This window comes from Tachysurus fulvidraco, chromosome 14 (genome assembly GCF_022655615.1).
Source record: "Tachysurus fulvidraco isolate hzauxx_2018 chromosome 14, HZAU_PFXX_2.0, whole genome shotgun sequence".
Classification (NCBI taxonomy): Eukaryota; Metazoa; Chordata; class Actinopteri; order Siluriformes; family Bagridae; genus Tachysurus; species Tachysurus fulvidraco.
This window is the reverse complement of record NC_062531.1, coordinates 19,235,196-19,252,104: the sequence shown is the minus strand read 5'-3', so window position 1 is coordinate 19,252,104 and position 16,909 is coordinate 19,235,196. Positions and strand designations below refer to the sequence as shown.

General features: G+C 38.2%; 1 protein-coding gene across 1 annotated transcript; it reads left to right on the top strand.

Moving 5' to 3' along the window:
* Positions 1-274: 274 nt before the first annotated feature.
* LOC113656152 (periphilin-1) lies at positions 275-16,847 on the top strand. The gene is made up of 6 exons (XM_027167221.2): positions 275-611; positions 3,353-3,438; positions 6,002-6,225; positions 10,918-10,970; positions 12,052-12,159; positions 15,440-16,847. The coding sequence occupies exons 1-6, from the start codon at positions 576-578 to the stop codon at positions 15,641-15,643; spliced, it is 711 nt and encodes a 236-aa protein (XP_027023022.1). The 5' UTR covers positions 275-575; the 3' UTR covers positions 15,644-16,847.
* Positions 16,848-16,909: the final 62 nt, after the last annotated feature.

Below are 16,909 nucleotides of genomic sequence, written 5' to 3'. Positions count from 1 at the left end.
GTATGTGCGCGTGTGTGTGTTTTGTGTGTGTGGGTATGTGTGTGTGTTTTGTGTGTGTGTTTGTGTTGTGTATGTGTGTGTTGTGTGTGGTGTGCTGAGTTATGGCATGCATAATTATTCATTGTTGGGGTCATTATAATGATAGAGATGCCAAGTATAGCAAACATGCACACACACCCACACACTCACACACAGCCTGCCAGACACGCAAGCAAGTGGCGCGCGCGCGCGCGCGCACACACACACACACACACACACACACACACACACACACACACACACACACACACACACACACACACACACACACACACACACCGAGATCTTCCGCATCGAAGCTGAACTTTATGACACCACGCCAAGGATTGCAGTGTGGGTCCGCGTGTGGACCAAAAAAACAGCACTGAGAGAACCGAAAGAGAAAGTAGAACCGACTCAGTCATGTCATAGCCTACAGTTTCAAATTACACAAGTTTCCGAACCGAGCTTAAAGCAGCGCCTCACACTTCCTGATAGTCGTGAAAACATCAAGGCTTATGAGCGACTGCATTTGACAAGCAGACAGAACAGACAGTATGGACACAGCAAGAAGCTCATCATCGCATAAAACGGTATGTATGCTGTTCCTCACACTCACTATTAACCTTGTTATGATCTTTTCTCATGAAGATGTGGTGTCTAAATGCAACATCTGTTAGAGTAATTAAAATAATCAGGTCTCTGTGTTTTATTTCTTTTTTTGCTTGTTGTATATAATTATTATTAAACCTCCACCCTATGATATTTTGAGGTCTATAAACAGTAGTGTGTACTAAAGCTAAACAACAAGCAAGCAAGCAAGCAAACAAACAAACAAACAAACAAACAACATCGTTCATTCAGCTGCTGTTTAAGTGTCATCAGATGTCAGTAAACAAACCTGACTTTGAATTTCGATTCAAAATGTCTGTGCAAAGTGAAAGTGAAAGTATGGCAGATATTAAAAAGCAAGACATTTCAAAACATTACTCTGCGTAAAAAAAGGGATCAGGATTGATTACTGTATGCTGCTGCAGTCTTTCTACTGATCTGCTGAATTTTGTCACTGATTGTGTCACTGCCAACACCACACTTTTGCTACACATGACTTGTTTTGCGCGTTTGAAATTTCTCCCCGTTTATAAATAAATAAATAAATAAATAAATATTATATATATATATATATATATATATATATATATATATATATATATATATATATATATATATATATATAATTCTTTTTTAGCATAGATCAATATGAAACTCTAAACAGATGCCCCCCCCCCCCACTCCCCCCCTTCCGGGACTGTGGTAACACACAGCTAACTGTTTTCCTGAGACACATCAAGATATTTCCTCTACTGAACAGTAAGCCTATATTTAGCTTTACATGAGATTTTACTGCAAATTTATGGACTTTTATGTATTTACCTCCAGGAATTCATCTAGGTTGAGTCTATACTAGATAAAGTGAGGCACCAATCCATCACGGGGAACCATACACACGATCATAACGAGTAGCCACTCCACCTAATGGCATGATTTTTAGGGGTGGGACAAAACCAGATAACCCAAAGAAATCCCATGCAAACACAGGAAGTCAAAACTAATCACAGGCGGTTAACTGGAGCTTAGGCCTGAGCCCAGGATAGTGGTAATGATATCCACTTTGCCTCCATGCTGCCCAGCTTGTGTCCAACTGCAGTACACTATGTGACTAGTCATACAGTTATGTGTATTTTTGAATTTCCTATTTGAGAATTTAATCCCCAATTAGTATAATTACATCCATGCTTTAGGGAACGCTTTGCTCATTCAGTCACAAGAGCATTAGTGAGGACAGGGTGCTGATGTCAGGCAAAAGATGCATTGGGCACAGTCAGCATTGTATATCAAAGCTGTTTAGTGGGTCTGTGCAGGCAGTGGGTCTCGAGTTCTTCTACACCAACTTTGGCTATCTGTGTTAGACTTAATTCAAGATAATTTTGTTCTTCCTCCTTTGTATGGGGAAGGCCTACATGTAGCCTATATACAGTATGATGGTCAGTCTTCTCCAATATGGAAAAAAGGAAGGCCAAACTGACAAGAGTTCAGAAAGGTCTAAGCTTGGTCTAAGGCAGTTACTTACACTGGCCCTCACCCCTGAGGATGGAAGAATACTGGATCAACAATAACCTAAGTAGTATCTGGAAATGTCTGCAACCCATCAACCTCACCACAACCTGTCTCTCCTGTACATACTTCCGCTTGCTGAATCATCTCTAAGGCCTTCACGTATGTTCCCAATGCCATTAAAACTGATTCTGGCAATGACTCTTACTTCTTGGAAATCTTGCGTAGTAGGTAGGGCCATGGTGCAGCAGCACTGTCAGATTTGGATAAGCCTTTCAAAGTACATTGGCATAATCTACAGTCCACAGAAAAACATTAGTGTTCTAAAGCTGGAGGGCTGTCAGAAGCTGAATGTACCATGGAATTGAATTGAATGGTACTGTAGTCCAAATTACTCTTGGTTCCTTCTTCACTAGGCCATTGAGGGACACGATGACCATGATGTGGTGCGTACCTTCTAATCAGCACATCTTTACTCACAATATTGAGGAGGTTCATTATTAAACCCAGAATAACCACTCAATTTAACGGATGATGTACTGTAGTTGTCTCCAAACATCATCCGTGATTTAGAAAAGATGTCTTTTTTTATTAGCACCATCGTCATTGCATGAACGTAATTATTAACCATTTAGTTTTTTTCATGTTAAGTCATAATGATTTAGATCAATTCATTTCTGTTTTTTTTTCTTCTCAAGAACCAATTCATTTCTAGAGTACCAACATTTGAGTTTTTGAGGTATTTGAACATTTTTGAGATCCAAATAAAAAAGTACTGAATGAAAGTATTGATTTATGCAGCTTTATATAAAAGAGTACTAAGTATTACAAACCATTTGTGAAATGCCTATCAGGTTGCGTATTCAAGACTTCATAACTTAAATACAAGTGTTTTCCCTGAGACTAATCTCATCAACTGAATAACAAGCCTTTAAAAAACTGCATTATAATCAACTGACAGAATAAAGCAGGAGCATTTTTAGGGGGTTTTGATGAATCACACCACCTACAGAACAAATAGTGAATGAACGAATAATTCTGGTCAAAATAGTGCCTGCTTTAACCAGGGGATATCACGACTTACCACCAGTATGCTTTAATATACTTAGGTTTAGGTGTATAACAAAATGTAGCTATTGTATAAAATGTCATGCCATATTGCTATTGAATGCTTCATCAGCACTAGCAGAATGTGTTTTTATGTTTCGGTTTTCTTTAGGATAAGAAAAGGTCCATTAATAGAGTGAGGAGGAGTCCCACACGATTCTCTCGGCCATTTTCTCGGGGGAGATACCAGTGTGCTCGGTAGGTCGTACACTTTTTTCATATTTTTACAAATTTCTCAGTGAACCAATAGAATGAATGAGCAAATTTAAAAGCTTCATGGAATGTTTCATATAGATTGTATAGTATATGTTATAATTAAATTTAATTCCAAATTAACAGGCTCATAAACTTTCATAAGCTTTCTATAAACAGGAGCTTTCCTTATAGCATAAATGTAATACAAAAGCAAGAGAGAATAATTAGTAACAATAAACAAAGACATATTGCCAAAAATTGCACAAGAAAGTTGCAAAACCTGAATGAAGCATTAAAATACATTGGACGAATGAGAGATAAATCTGGGAGGTGCAGTCCATCATCAGGTGAGAGGGAATGGCATGCTTTCCAGATGTGGATTTATAGTGACTCCTGGATTGTTGATGGAAATAGACGAGACAATATTATATGAGTAAGTTTAATATATACTGTTGCATAAAATATATCTATATTAGGCTCTGTTACATCGTGTGGTGAATTCTAGAGAAAATGATTTTCTCTATTTAAATGCTTAGGTTAGATTTGGATGATAATATTGATACCAATGTTATCAATACTATTACTACTACTACTACTACTACTGCTATGACTACTACTACTACTATTACTACTGCTACGACTACTACTACTACTACTACTACTACTGCTACTACTACTACTACTACTACTACTACTACTACTACTAATATATTTGAGGTAATATATATAAAATAGTCAGTTCTCAAACTCGATGTGTTGGAAGCCAGAAAAATGGGCGAGCATAACGATCCAAGTAACTCTGACAAGGGCCAAGTTGTAACGGCTAGACGAATGATATGACACATATGTATATTTTGTGTAGGAGCTCCACATTTTTATGTAATAATACACTAAAAGATACTCTTTCTTTTTCTAACTATAAACACCAAATGAAGTCCAGAATGTGTTTGCCCTACACTCTCACCTGCTCAACTTAATACATCCAAGATGCTTTGGATAAAGGCAAATAAGGCAAGAACTTTGGCAGTACAAGGATTCATGACGTTCTATTGAAATACGGAACGTCGAAAGCTTGCTAAACCAAATAATATGCCTTTACCTGTCACCAGGCCATACACTTAAAAATTACATCAAATGAACCAGGTTGCAATTCTGAAAAAACTTAGCAAGCACTTTCTTAACCAATGGCCAATCACAAACAGACACAAACTTATTCTTTAAGTTCATACGGTTCTATCTGGCTTTTTATTATTAAGCAATATCCTAATATCATTAAATCAATAATAAATCACAATCTTAGTAGAAGGCTAAATTCTGATCATATTTGTCTTTCACTTAGCTTAGTTTTTTCTCAGTGTATAATCAAAGTTCTAAATGAGAGATATTTCTTGTTTTAAAACCTAAAGGTGTACCGGAACAAGATATTTACTCAAATTTACCTGTAAAGTAACTGCAAAACATTCTTTACACTAGCTGATTAGTTATACTGGAATGTTCAGTTTGTAAAGCACACTGTGTATAGATTGCTAATGTCATTAATATTGCATGCTAATGTTATCAGATGTTAGTCACAGTATTAAATGTTTAATGTTAAATATTAGCTTCCAAATTTCTAATATGCCAGAACATTTATACTGTACATATCTAGAATACAGTACACCTTCTCTGTGTTCTACATTTTCATTCTTATTGTTGTTATTGTTCATTGTACAAAAAGCTAATTCCTCCTTCAGCTTGTCATACAACATGTGCTTAAATCATTTTCTACTCAGTGCCAGAAAAAGCATTATAATACTCATGAAGTTCACAAAGAAGATGGTGATACAGTATTTAGCATTCACAATTTATGTTGATCTGATGTTGATGTGAGATTATACGGTATATCAAAATGCTCCACTGAATGGTTACCCAAAACAACGTTCTAAAAGATAAGTGATTAAGCACGTGACCCCTTCCGTCACCTGATACCTAAACACTTTACTTAAGTAAACGGAGTAAGATTAAATTGGAATCTAGTTCATAATAAGAAATGTTCTCTTTTCAACTGACAAAGCAAAATATATATATTTTTTTTTACTATTCAACTTTTCAACAGTGTAAATAATCTGCAGAAATCATCTAACAATTATCTCTCTTAACAATTATCTTTATTTAGTTCATTTAGTTTTTTGCAACAAAAACAGAATTTCCTGGTCTAAACAGTGAAACACAAGCCTATTTGCATTCACATGCCCGAGAATGCTGATATCTTGAAGTGCTCATGGGTTCTCCACAAAGAGAATGGCTTATGAGAACAGTAGGAAATGGAGAATGAGATCCTTTTCTATATATTTTAAACATGTATTATTTATAATTGAGCGAGCGACGGGAATGAGAATGAGAGTGTCAAATGGTGATTTAAAAAAACTAATAAAATCTATACATTTTTAATGACTCAGGTAATAAAAATGATTTTTGCTGTGGGCCTTCTGAGCAGAGGATGAAAGAAAGAGAATTATTCTTCAATTCCTGCTAATTATTTAGTAATGCAGCTTTTCATATGAATATAAATTTTTTCCTTGTGCAGTTTCTATTACAGGCCCAGAGAGGACTACTTTTCCCGGCGGCAAAGTTTTAGCTTCAGGATCCACAGGTTTCAGAGAGCCTCCAGTCTTCGTCTTCCCTCTAGATCTCGGAGTCCGAATGCGATGCTGAGACACAAAAATGTGCATTCATCAAGTCAGCACTTGGAAAAGAGGTCAGAGAAGATTGTGACTCCAATGCCGGAAAAAAAAGCATTCAGCACACCAGGTATATCCGTGTGTGTGTGTGTGTGTGTGTGTGTGTGTGTGTGTGTGTGTGTGTGTGTGTGTGTGTGTGTGTGTATGCGTGTGTGGGGACTTTGTAGGAAAACCAGGAAAAAATAGAAACAATACAACAAAAATACAAAAAACAAAACCCAGATGGCCTTAACAATACAGTATAAACTGCTTTTATGCCACTTTATTAAGAACACCTTTACATTCATGCAGTTATATTCAATTATATCTTCTGTTGTAGCCCATGCAGCTTAAGGTTCAACATGAAAGTTGAAGTTGCAGAGATTGCATTTTCCCTCCCATTTGAAGTTTCCCTAATAAAGACCTATTGTCCTAATAAAGACCTATTGTGACCTATAGAGACTGTAGACCTATTTCATGAAATGTTACAAGAACAAATGTGGGTTGAGAGAGAGAGAGAGAGAGAGAGAGAGAGAGAGAGAGAGAGAGAGAGAGAGAGAGAGAGAGAGAGAGATTTTATTGTGTAACTGGAAACACTGATCCGTGTCAAGAGTCAAGAGAGGCAGGAAGCTTTTATTATCATTTCAACCATATATAGCTATTGCAGTACACAGTGAAATGAGACAAAGTTTCTCCAGGACCATGGTGCTACATGAAACACTTAGTTAGTCCTACCCACTTAAAGTGCATCTGTGCAACCTGGTGCAAACAGTGCAGGACAAGACAAACAAGACAGACAAGACAATGCAGGACAAAAGACAATGCAAACAAAAAATACAAGACATTACACAAAATACAATATACAAAAGGCAGTAAACAGAAGCAGCGCCGACCAGTGTAAATACTGTATGTTCAAAAAATATTGCGTGTGAAGGAAAACTGTAATGAACACATAAGTATTATAGCAGCAGTTACCTGAGATATTGTAAAGGATTGTGCAAAACCGCAATCGACTGAAATGTGGGATAGCATGTGCATAGAGCAAAAAGTGTGCAAAAACAGCATGTAAACAGTTTGATGGATATATTTTCTATAGTGTGTGTGAGGGGTGTGTGGGGTCATCCACAATGCTGTTGGCTTTGGATGCAGCGTGTGGTGTAAATGTCCATGATATAAGGAAGAGAGACTCAATGCTCTTCTCAGCTGTCCTCAATATCCGCAGCAGGGTCCTGCAATCCGAGATGGTGCAGTTCCCAAAAACAGACAGTGATGCAGCTGCTCAAAATGCTCTCAATGGTCCCTCTGTAAAAAAGTAGTCAGGATGTGGGGAGGGAGATGTGCCTTTCTCAGCCTTCGTAAGAAGACGCTGCTGGGCTTTCTTGGTGATGGAGCTGGTGTTGAGTGACCAGGTGAAGTTCTCCGCTAGATGAACACCAAAAAATTTGGTGCTCTTGATCTCTACAGATGATCTGTCGATGTTCAGCGGAGAGTGGTTGCTCTGTGCTCTCCTGAAGTCCACAACCATCTTTTTAGTTTTATCAACATTTAGAGACAGATTGATGGCTCTACACCAGGCAGTTAGCTGTTGCACCTCCTCTCTGTATGCTGACTCGTCGTTGTTGCTGATGAGACCCACCACGGTCGTGTTAGCTGCAAACTTAATAATATGGTTCGATTTATACATTGCTGCACAGTTGTGAGTCAGCAAGGTGAACCAGGATCCGGTTGCAGTTATTATCAGATCTAGAAATGTTAAACATGGTTCCATGCTTACAATCCTAAGAATTTATACAAAGCAAGTTATGACTAGCAGACAATCTCATTTGTGTGGCTGCAGGTTTACTTCTCTACCATATATATATTTTTTTATCCATCAATAACTCAACCCTTTATTCATCTCAGATAGAAAATGTCATACAATTCATAAAGTATGTAATAATACAGATAAAAAGAATAAGAAGGAATAATATAAGATTTGGTTTATATACTGAACTGTGTAGTTGAACATTAGGTAAATATGTATACAGTATCTGACAGAAGTGAGTACATCGCTCACATTTTTGTAAACATTTCATTATAACTTTTCATGTGACAACACTGAAGAAATGACTAAGTGAAAATGTCCAAATTGGGCCCAAAGTGTCAATATTTTGGGCATGGTTTTCACCATAGCATCACAGGTTGCCAGTCTTCCACTCCTCCAAGATGACATCACAGAGCTGGTGGAGGTTAGAGACCTTGTGCTCCTCCACCTTCCTTCAGAGAATGCCCCACAGATGCTCAATAGGTCTGCGTAGGTCTGGAGACATGCTTGGCCAGTCCATCACATTTACCCTCAGCTTCTTTAGCAGTGGTTACAGCTACTTTAGCTTCTTTTTAAGGCAGTGGTCGTCTTGGAGGTATGTTTGGGGTTGTTATCATGTTGGAATACTGCCCTGTGGCCCAGTCTCCGAAGGGAGGGGATCATGCTCTGCTTCAGTATGTCACAGTACATGTTGTCATTCATGGTTCCCTCAATGAACTGTAGCACCCCAGTGCTGGCAGCACTCATGCAGTCACAGACCATGACACTCCCACCACCATGCTTGACTGTAGGCAAGACACATCTGTCTTTGTACTCCTCACCTGTTTGCCACCACATACGCTTGACAACATCTGAACCAAATGTTTATCTTAGTCTCATCAGACCACAGGACATGGTTCCAGTAATCCATGTCCTTAGTCTGCTTGTCTTCAGCAAACTGTTTGTAGGCTTTCTTGTGCATCATCTTTAGAAGAGGCTTCCTTCTGGGATGACAGCCATGCAGACCAATTTGATGGAGTGTGCAGCGTAGGGTCTGAGCGCTGACAGTTCGACCCCCCACCCCACCCCTTCAACCTCTGCAGCAGTCCTGGCAGCAGTCAATCATGTATTTCCCAAACACAACCTCTGGATAGGACACTGACCAAGTGCACTCAACTTCTGGTTGGCCATGGCGAGGCCTGTTCTGTGTGAAACCTGTCCTGTTAAACTGCTGGCAGCTCAGTTTCAGGATCTTGGCAATCTTCTTATAGCCTACGCCATCTTTATGTAGAGCAACAATTATTTTTTTCATTCTCAAAGTGTTTTTTGCCATGAGGTGCCATGTTGAACTTCCTGTGACCAGTGTGAGAGAGTGACAGCGATAACACCAAATTTAACATGATATATTGTAACGCTAAGTGACATGACACTGGGTAGAGAAAATGGCTAATTGGGCCCAATTTGGACATTTTCACTTAGGAGTGTACTCACTTTTGTGGCCAGTGGTTTAGACATTATTGGCTGTGTGTTGAGTTATTTTGCGGTGACAACAAATTTACACTGTTATACAAGCTGTACACTCACTACTTTACATTGTAGAAAAGTGTCATTTCTTCAGTGTTGTCACATGAAAAGATATAAGGAAATATTTACAAAAATATGAGGTGTGTACTCACTTCTGTGAGATACTGTATATGCTAAGTAAAAGTCCCTGCTACTGGCATGCAACTAATTGTACACACTAGGTGGTAGTGTTATCACATTCTTACTACGTATCAAAAGCAACCACCTGCTCCCTGACTAGCTGTTTTTCTCCGTGCTCATCATTATGCACTCATCAGCCACAGCTGCATCACTGGAGAAGTAAACAGCTCGATGAATTGTTGAACCGGTGAACAGCTCTTGAGCAAAAAAATCTTACTGCTCTGCAGTCTTTTGGCTCAGAATGGGACCTCGATAAATATATGCTTGTAATTGATTGGGTGTTTGCTTAGAGAAGGATAGAACTAATTTGAAATGATATGAAAATGCATCATGCCTTTATAGGTGTTTTCACAGGCTGGAGTGTGTATCAGAGAGCTGTTTGTGTATCTAGTATGTGTGTGAAAATGGCATAGCCTTATTAGATCTGAACGTCTAATTTAGGTCCCTCTCTCACTTGTTTGCTCGTTGTGCTTGTGAGATATGCAGAGATGAGTCACTGTCTTGGCACTATTTTTATATGTACAATATATATATATATATATATATATATATATATATATATATATATATATATATATATATATATATATAATATACTGTGTGTGTTAAAGAGTGAGAATGAGACAGTGAGAGAGAGAGAGCGAGAGAGAGAGGATGAGCTCAAATGTTTTGTGTATGTGAGTGGGTGAGGAATGAAGGTGTTTTTGTGTGTGAGAGGGTGAGTGAAAGTGAGAGTGAAAGAAGAAAAAAAAAGGCAAAGAGATAGAATTTAAGCATCTAGGAAGAAAGCCAGTATATATCAAGCCAGTCCAAGCATTCAAATGTTGCAAGGCAAATTATCCAAATCGCACCCCGCAGATCTTCTTAAAAAATCTGAAGTTATTCCTTTCACACCATTTTAATTTAGGCCCTGATCAAAGGATACATGCACAATACAGTGTAAAATATTTGAACTCAGCCCAAAGACATAGCAAGACAGATTTTTCTATGTTTTGGGACCCAAGTGTTGGATTGAACTTTGACTGGATCTCTGAACTGGTTGTCTTTAAACAAAAGACCTAACTCTTCACCAAGAATTTACATGAGTGGAAAGTTAATTAAAAAGTCCCTTGCTTTGTATGTTTTTGTCCTCTACTACTCTCTATTAGCTCCTCTCTGTTATTCTCTGATAGATATCTTTTTTCATTTGACAAAGCACTATTACATGAATGTAATAAATCCCTCAGAAATTTGATATGACTTTAATTTCACCAACGTGTGGTAAATGTCAAATGTCAACTCTTTTTTTCCTCTAAGAACGCTCCCGGGCATCTTCAGTGGCTTCTGAGAGGACTACTCTATCATTTACAGTAAGAAACCACAAAATTTCTTCTTTCATTCGAAAACACCTGAGGCGAGACCTTCAAAACTTTCCTAATTGTATTGCACCGGGACACACTGGCTTCAGAGATCAACATTCTCCTTAATGAGCTTCAGATCTGATTGAACAGTGACAATATGTTTTGCATGGAGAAATTAATTACAACGTTTAGCTGCCTAAAATTAAAAAAAAGTCAGATGGTTGTGCAGTGTCCATGGTATGAATAACATGAGAGCCAGATGCACAAAGTATCGGGTGTGGGTACCGTATAATATCAGAAAGTGAGTTGTCTTGACTTATTCTATCAAATGTAACACAGTGTCACTGCTTGGTCAGGGGTCAGCCTAAAGAGGACACAAATGCTAGCATTATTGTTGAACAGTGTCAGTCTAAGTATGCATTAAAACACACCACAAAGAAAATTTCAGAATGCATGACCAAAATTTAATGCAACCCACCTTGAAATTTAACCCTTTCATCTACCGCCTTAAATGAGTCGAATATGCCGCCTTAAATGAGCCGAACCTAAATGTCAAGTCAGTCATTGTATTTCTCTAAATGCGATTACATTATTGTAATCGCATTTCAATCTAATATAAACAGTGCAACACCTTGACATAAAGTAAGTACCAGATCACAGTACTGGTACACAAAGTCACAGAGTTTTATGGAAGGATACTCAGGATACTAAAGAGACTTTTGCTTTACTGTTTCAAATGAGCCGTTGCCAGTGACTGCAAGTATGTCTCTGTAACAGACATGCACTTTGAAAAGAATGTAGTCATCTCTTATATCATCATGGTACAAAGCCAAGGAGAGGCTACAAAGCTACAACGGGAATCTGTTTTATCTTGTTTGCTAAATTGAGGTACCAAAATCGTGTGTGTGCACAATATACTTTATTTATGCTCTCAATATCTGGATTTCTTCTGGAGTAAAAATAAGTAAAATTGTACCTATATTTTGGCTAATTTGTGCTTTCTCTCTCTCTCTCTCTCTCTCTCTCTCTCTCTCTCTCTCTCTCTCTCTCTCTCTCTCTCTCTCTCTCTCTCTCTCTCTCTCTCTCGCAGGTCAATCAAGAAGAGCAGAACAGTAGTGGCAGGGAGACTCTGTCCTCTGTAACACGTGCAGCTGCCAGAAGTCGAGCCATCCAGAAAAAGAGAGAGGAGATTGAGGAGGTGAGGAGTGTTTATGTGTATATTAGTATCAGCTTGATTGAGGAATATAAACAGAGGGACCGTAAAGACCAAACGGCTTTTTGCCATAATGTATATATATAAAAAAAATTCCTTTCATGAACCTGTAACAGGAGTAGGCAAAGATCTGCCTTGATGAGTGAAAGCATCTCACTCCTCCTAGTCAATTCCGCACCAAGACTTTTTTTTATTTTGCTCTGGTGAACAGCAAGCAGAGCACATGGGGCTATGACTCAGACAGCAGAATGAAAATTACACTACACACACACACACACACACACACACACACACACACACACACACACACACACACACACACACACACACACACACACACACACACACACACACACACTCACACAGCCTCTCTTTCTCCCTGTCTTCCAATCGCTATGGTTACCACAAGGCCGACAGTAGGTGCTGTTTTGAATTGGTGTCGTAGCAGGTAGATGCAGCCATTTCGCACATACACACACGCACCCATCCAACCACGCACCCACCCACCCACCCGCAGAAACACACACACACAGTTGCCTTACTATCCTTGTGAGAAACTTCCAGTGAATTAATTATTAATTCAACGAATTAAAGCTATGCCTATACCTAAATTTAACCCTAACCAAAACCCCAGTAATCAAAAGGAAACCTGTTTCTTCATGGGGACCAGCTCACAAGGTTTAAATGCTCATATATTCCAGTTCTTGTGGAGACATTTGGTCCCCATCAGGATATATAAACATGCTCTCTCTCTCTCTCTCTCTCTCTCTCTCTCTCTCTCTCTCTCTCTCTCTCTCTCTCTCTCTCTTTTCTCTCTCTCTCTCACACACACACACACACACACACACACACACACACACACACACACACACACACACACACACACACACACACACACACACAGTCCAACTGATTTTACTTCATACCACAGGTCAGGCTGAAGTACTTTTTAAGGTGATCCAGTAGCTGGTGGAAAGCAGCTGGCACACACACACACACACACACACACACACACACACACACACACACACACACACACACACACACACACACACACACACACACACACACACACACACACACACACACACACACACACATAAAAAAACGCTTTGGTGTAATCAGCAATGTATAATTATTTTACCTAATACTGATTATTATTAATGTCACATTAGAAAACATACAAATAGAATATCTTAATCATTGCATTCATTATTTTCATAGTGTATTTAAACACACTTTTATTACAATTATTAGGAACACTATGTCCTGCTTATTCATGCAATCGTCCAATCAGTCATTCATGGGGCAGCAGTGCAAGGCATACAATCATGCAGATACAGGTCAGGAGCTTCAGTTCATGTTTACATGAAATGTCAAAATAAGGAAAAATGGTGATTGTAATATTTTTGACCATGACATGGTTGCTGCCACCAGATGGGCTGTGTTGAATATTTGCATGAAACAGGCTCTAGAGTTTACACAGAATAGTATGGAGAACAAAAACATTTAGTGAGGAACAGCAGTTCTGTGGGCAGATAGACCTTGTAGTTCAGGCTGACACGAAGGCTACAACTAACGGGAAGCTTCGGCATGCACAACATGTTCAAACTTGTGGCATTTGGGCTACAAGAGCCAAAGACCATGCCTGGTAACCAAAATAGGAAGCTGAGGCTACAGTGGACACAGGCCCATGGAAACTCTACCGTTAAAGTGTTTTGATTTTTGCAGCAACATGTAGATGTTAGGGTGTCAATTTAGTGTCAATAGCATGACTCCTCTGACAAACTTATAGTGGCTATGTTCAGCATGATAATGTGCTGTGTCACAAAGCACAAGTCATCAGACTGGTTCTGTGAATGGGAAGTGGGGGGGTCCTAGCTAGTATTAGTGTAGTGTTCCTAATAAAGTGCCCAGTGAGTGTCCAGTGAGTGTGCAAGTGTGACAGAAAATATTTGAGACATACCATTGGTTTGGGACAGAGTGTCTGTTGGCATTCAGTTGTGTGAAACTGTATGAAAGGTCACTCAGTAATTCTTATGAATTAGTAATTTTTGCGTGGATGTCTATGACTGTGAGTAGAAATGTGTGCGTGTCTGTGTGAAACGGTATACGTAATTCCCTATGACTGGACACTGAGCTTCTTTCACACTCCTCTTTTTCTCTTCATCATCTCAAGGGTGATTATTCCCAAAGTTCCTCACTGTTAATTGGGTGAAAAGAGTGTGTGTGTGTGTGTGTGTGTGTGTGTGTGTGTGTGTGTGTGTGTGTGTGTGTGTGTGTGTGTGTGTGTGTGTTTAATTTTTTAATCCGAGGTGCTTATTTAGAGATAAACAGTTGTGGAGAAAAGGAATACAAGTGAAAAAGTTTTCAGGAAACATGGATCATATAATTAATCTTTTAATACAAAAAAAATAAAAAAAGCAATTTATGAGCAATAACAGAAATGACATCACATTTTTTGTTTTTAAATAGATATGTTTACTGTTGTGAAATGTCTATTAGACAAATTAGTTCCTGTTTTAATTTAATTTCTTCATTTCTTTACCAACCGGTTTTTCTTTACTAACTCTCTCGTAAAGTTAATAAGACATTAATGTGCGATTTGATTTTCATGTTATAGAGAAAGACTTACTCTTGGCAAAAAAATACATTCTGACTGTTACAAAGTGCAGACATTCATAATTCAGTATTCATTAATGCTAAATAATTGTCATTATTAATCTTCCAGAGGAATGATTATATATATACCTGTGCAATAATCATGCTGTCTAATCAGCATTTTGATATGGTATCTCTGCAGTACTGAAGTACTGAAGTGAAGTACTGACTAACACAGATTTAGACAGATTTGTGAACAATATTTGAGAGAAATAGGACTTTTGTGTACATAGAAGAAGATTTTGAATTCAGCTCATGAAAAATGGGGGCAAAAAAAAAAAGTGTTGCGTTTATTATTTTGTTCAGTTTTTATAATCATTCATCTGGAAGACTAATACTGTAATGACATTTATTTAGTATTTATGAATACTGAATTACGAATGTCTGCACCTTATAAAAACAAAAGTTTTGTGTTTATATTTTTGTTTAGTGTATTTTCCTTGTTAAATTACAATACATTTTCTTTACCCATTCATAATAAGGCATTTATGAATTTGCTAGCTTAAATGTCAAAATTGTCACCCCATTATCTTAAAACCTCTTATTACCTAGATAGAACCTTATAAATACTAAAGTTATGGTGTGTGTACTGTATGTGCTGCAGGTGTATCGGCAGGACTGCGACACATTTGGCGTGGTGGTAAAAATGCTTGTGGCGAAAGATCCTTCACTGGAGAGACCAATCCAGTCTTCTCTGAGGGAGAACCTGCGTGAGATTGGCCTGCGCTGTGTAGAAGCCATGGAGAAGTTTATCAATGAGTATGACTCCAGAGAGCTTGGCACACCATCGCAGTCCCAGCTTCATTGACACACAGACACACAGACACACAGACACACACACAGACACAGACACACAGACACACACACAGACACAGACACACACACACACACACACACACACACACACACACACACACACACACACACACACACACACACACACACACATACACACACAGTCCTCAGGTTTGTGTATCTCCTGCTGTAAATTGAGTGAAGGTCAGAGACTTTAAATACAACACAGGATGATGAGATGTTGACTGTTAAAAGGTTTGAAACAGTGCCCTTGGAATAGTGCATTCTACAACCACATAAACATGAAGGAAGAAACTCAATATCCACACATGTGGCTGTTTAAGGAGCTAAACAGGTGCTAAATATGCAGCCGCAGTTTATCTATTCTTCCCATAGCTGGTGTTAGAATGGCAATATTTTAGGGAGAAATCTGTACTGTATAGAAGAGAGCTGCTTGTTAAATAAATCACAATAAGCCTCATTCCTTAAGCTGGTGTATAAGATAAAAAGGCACTGACTTGACCACTATTCTGTAATATTATCTTTAAACGATGTCCAATAAATCTAAAAATATGTGTCATGAGGCAGTCAGAAGAAATGCCTCACTAAACAATTTCTGCTGCATTTCATAGGCCAGTTCCGTGGTTTTATACCTTCAGGCATTTATGCTAAATGAAAGACAACTGCAAAATAAAGATATGTGTTATGGACAGATTTATTTTCCTCAGTTGTTCAGAATCTATTAACAATGCATTTTACATAACAGAATACACTTGATCATATTTTATTTAATGTTTGAGTGAAAATAGGTAATTTTCTAAAATTAATGAATTACTTCCTAATTATTTGATACTCGGTGATATGAAGTTCTTCTCTAAAAGAAGTCTTCCTGTTAAAGGTAGATGCTTTGTTGCCTCTCTATCATTTTATCTTACCAGAAATGGTATTCGTTTTACAACAGGATGAAGACTTTGGTCATCTGACTATACTCACTTGCTTGTAATGATCGTAACCTATTTATAACGTCACAGATTTATTCTAAACCACAAGTGACAACCGCATGCACTTATTGAACATTATCGGAGAATACTTGAAATGTGTGCATAATAGGAACAAGAAGTTTACTGTAAAAAAGTAGATGATATCTCTACATTTTTATTTAATGCTTTTACCTATCAATGTTCTCATTTCTGTGTAAATAAATGTTATAAAGCTTGTATGCATTTAATGCAGATCCTTTTGTCTGACACTAGGTGTTTACTATGAAGACAATATGTTG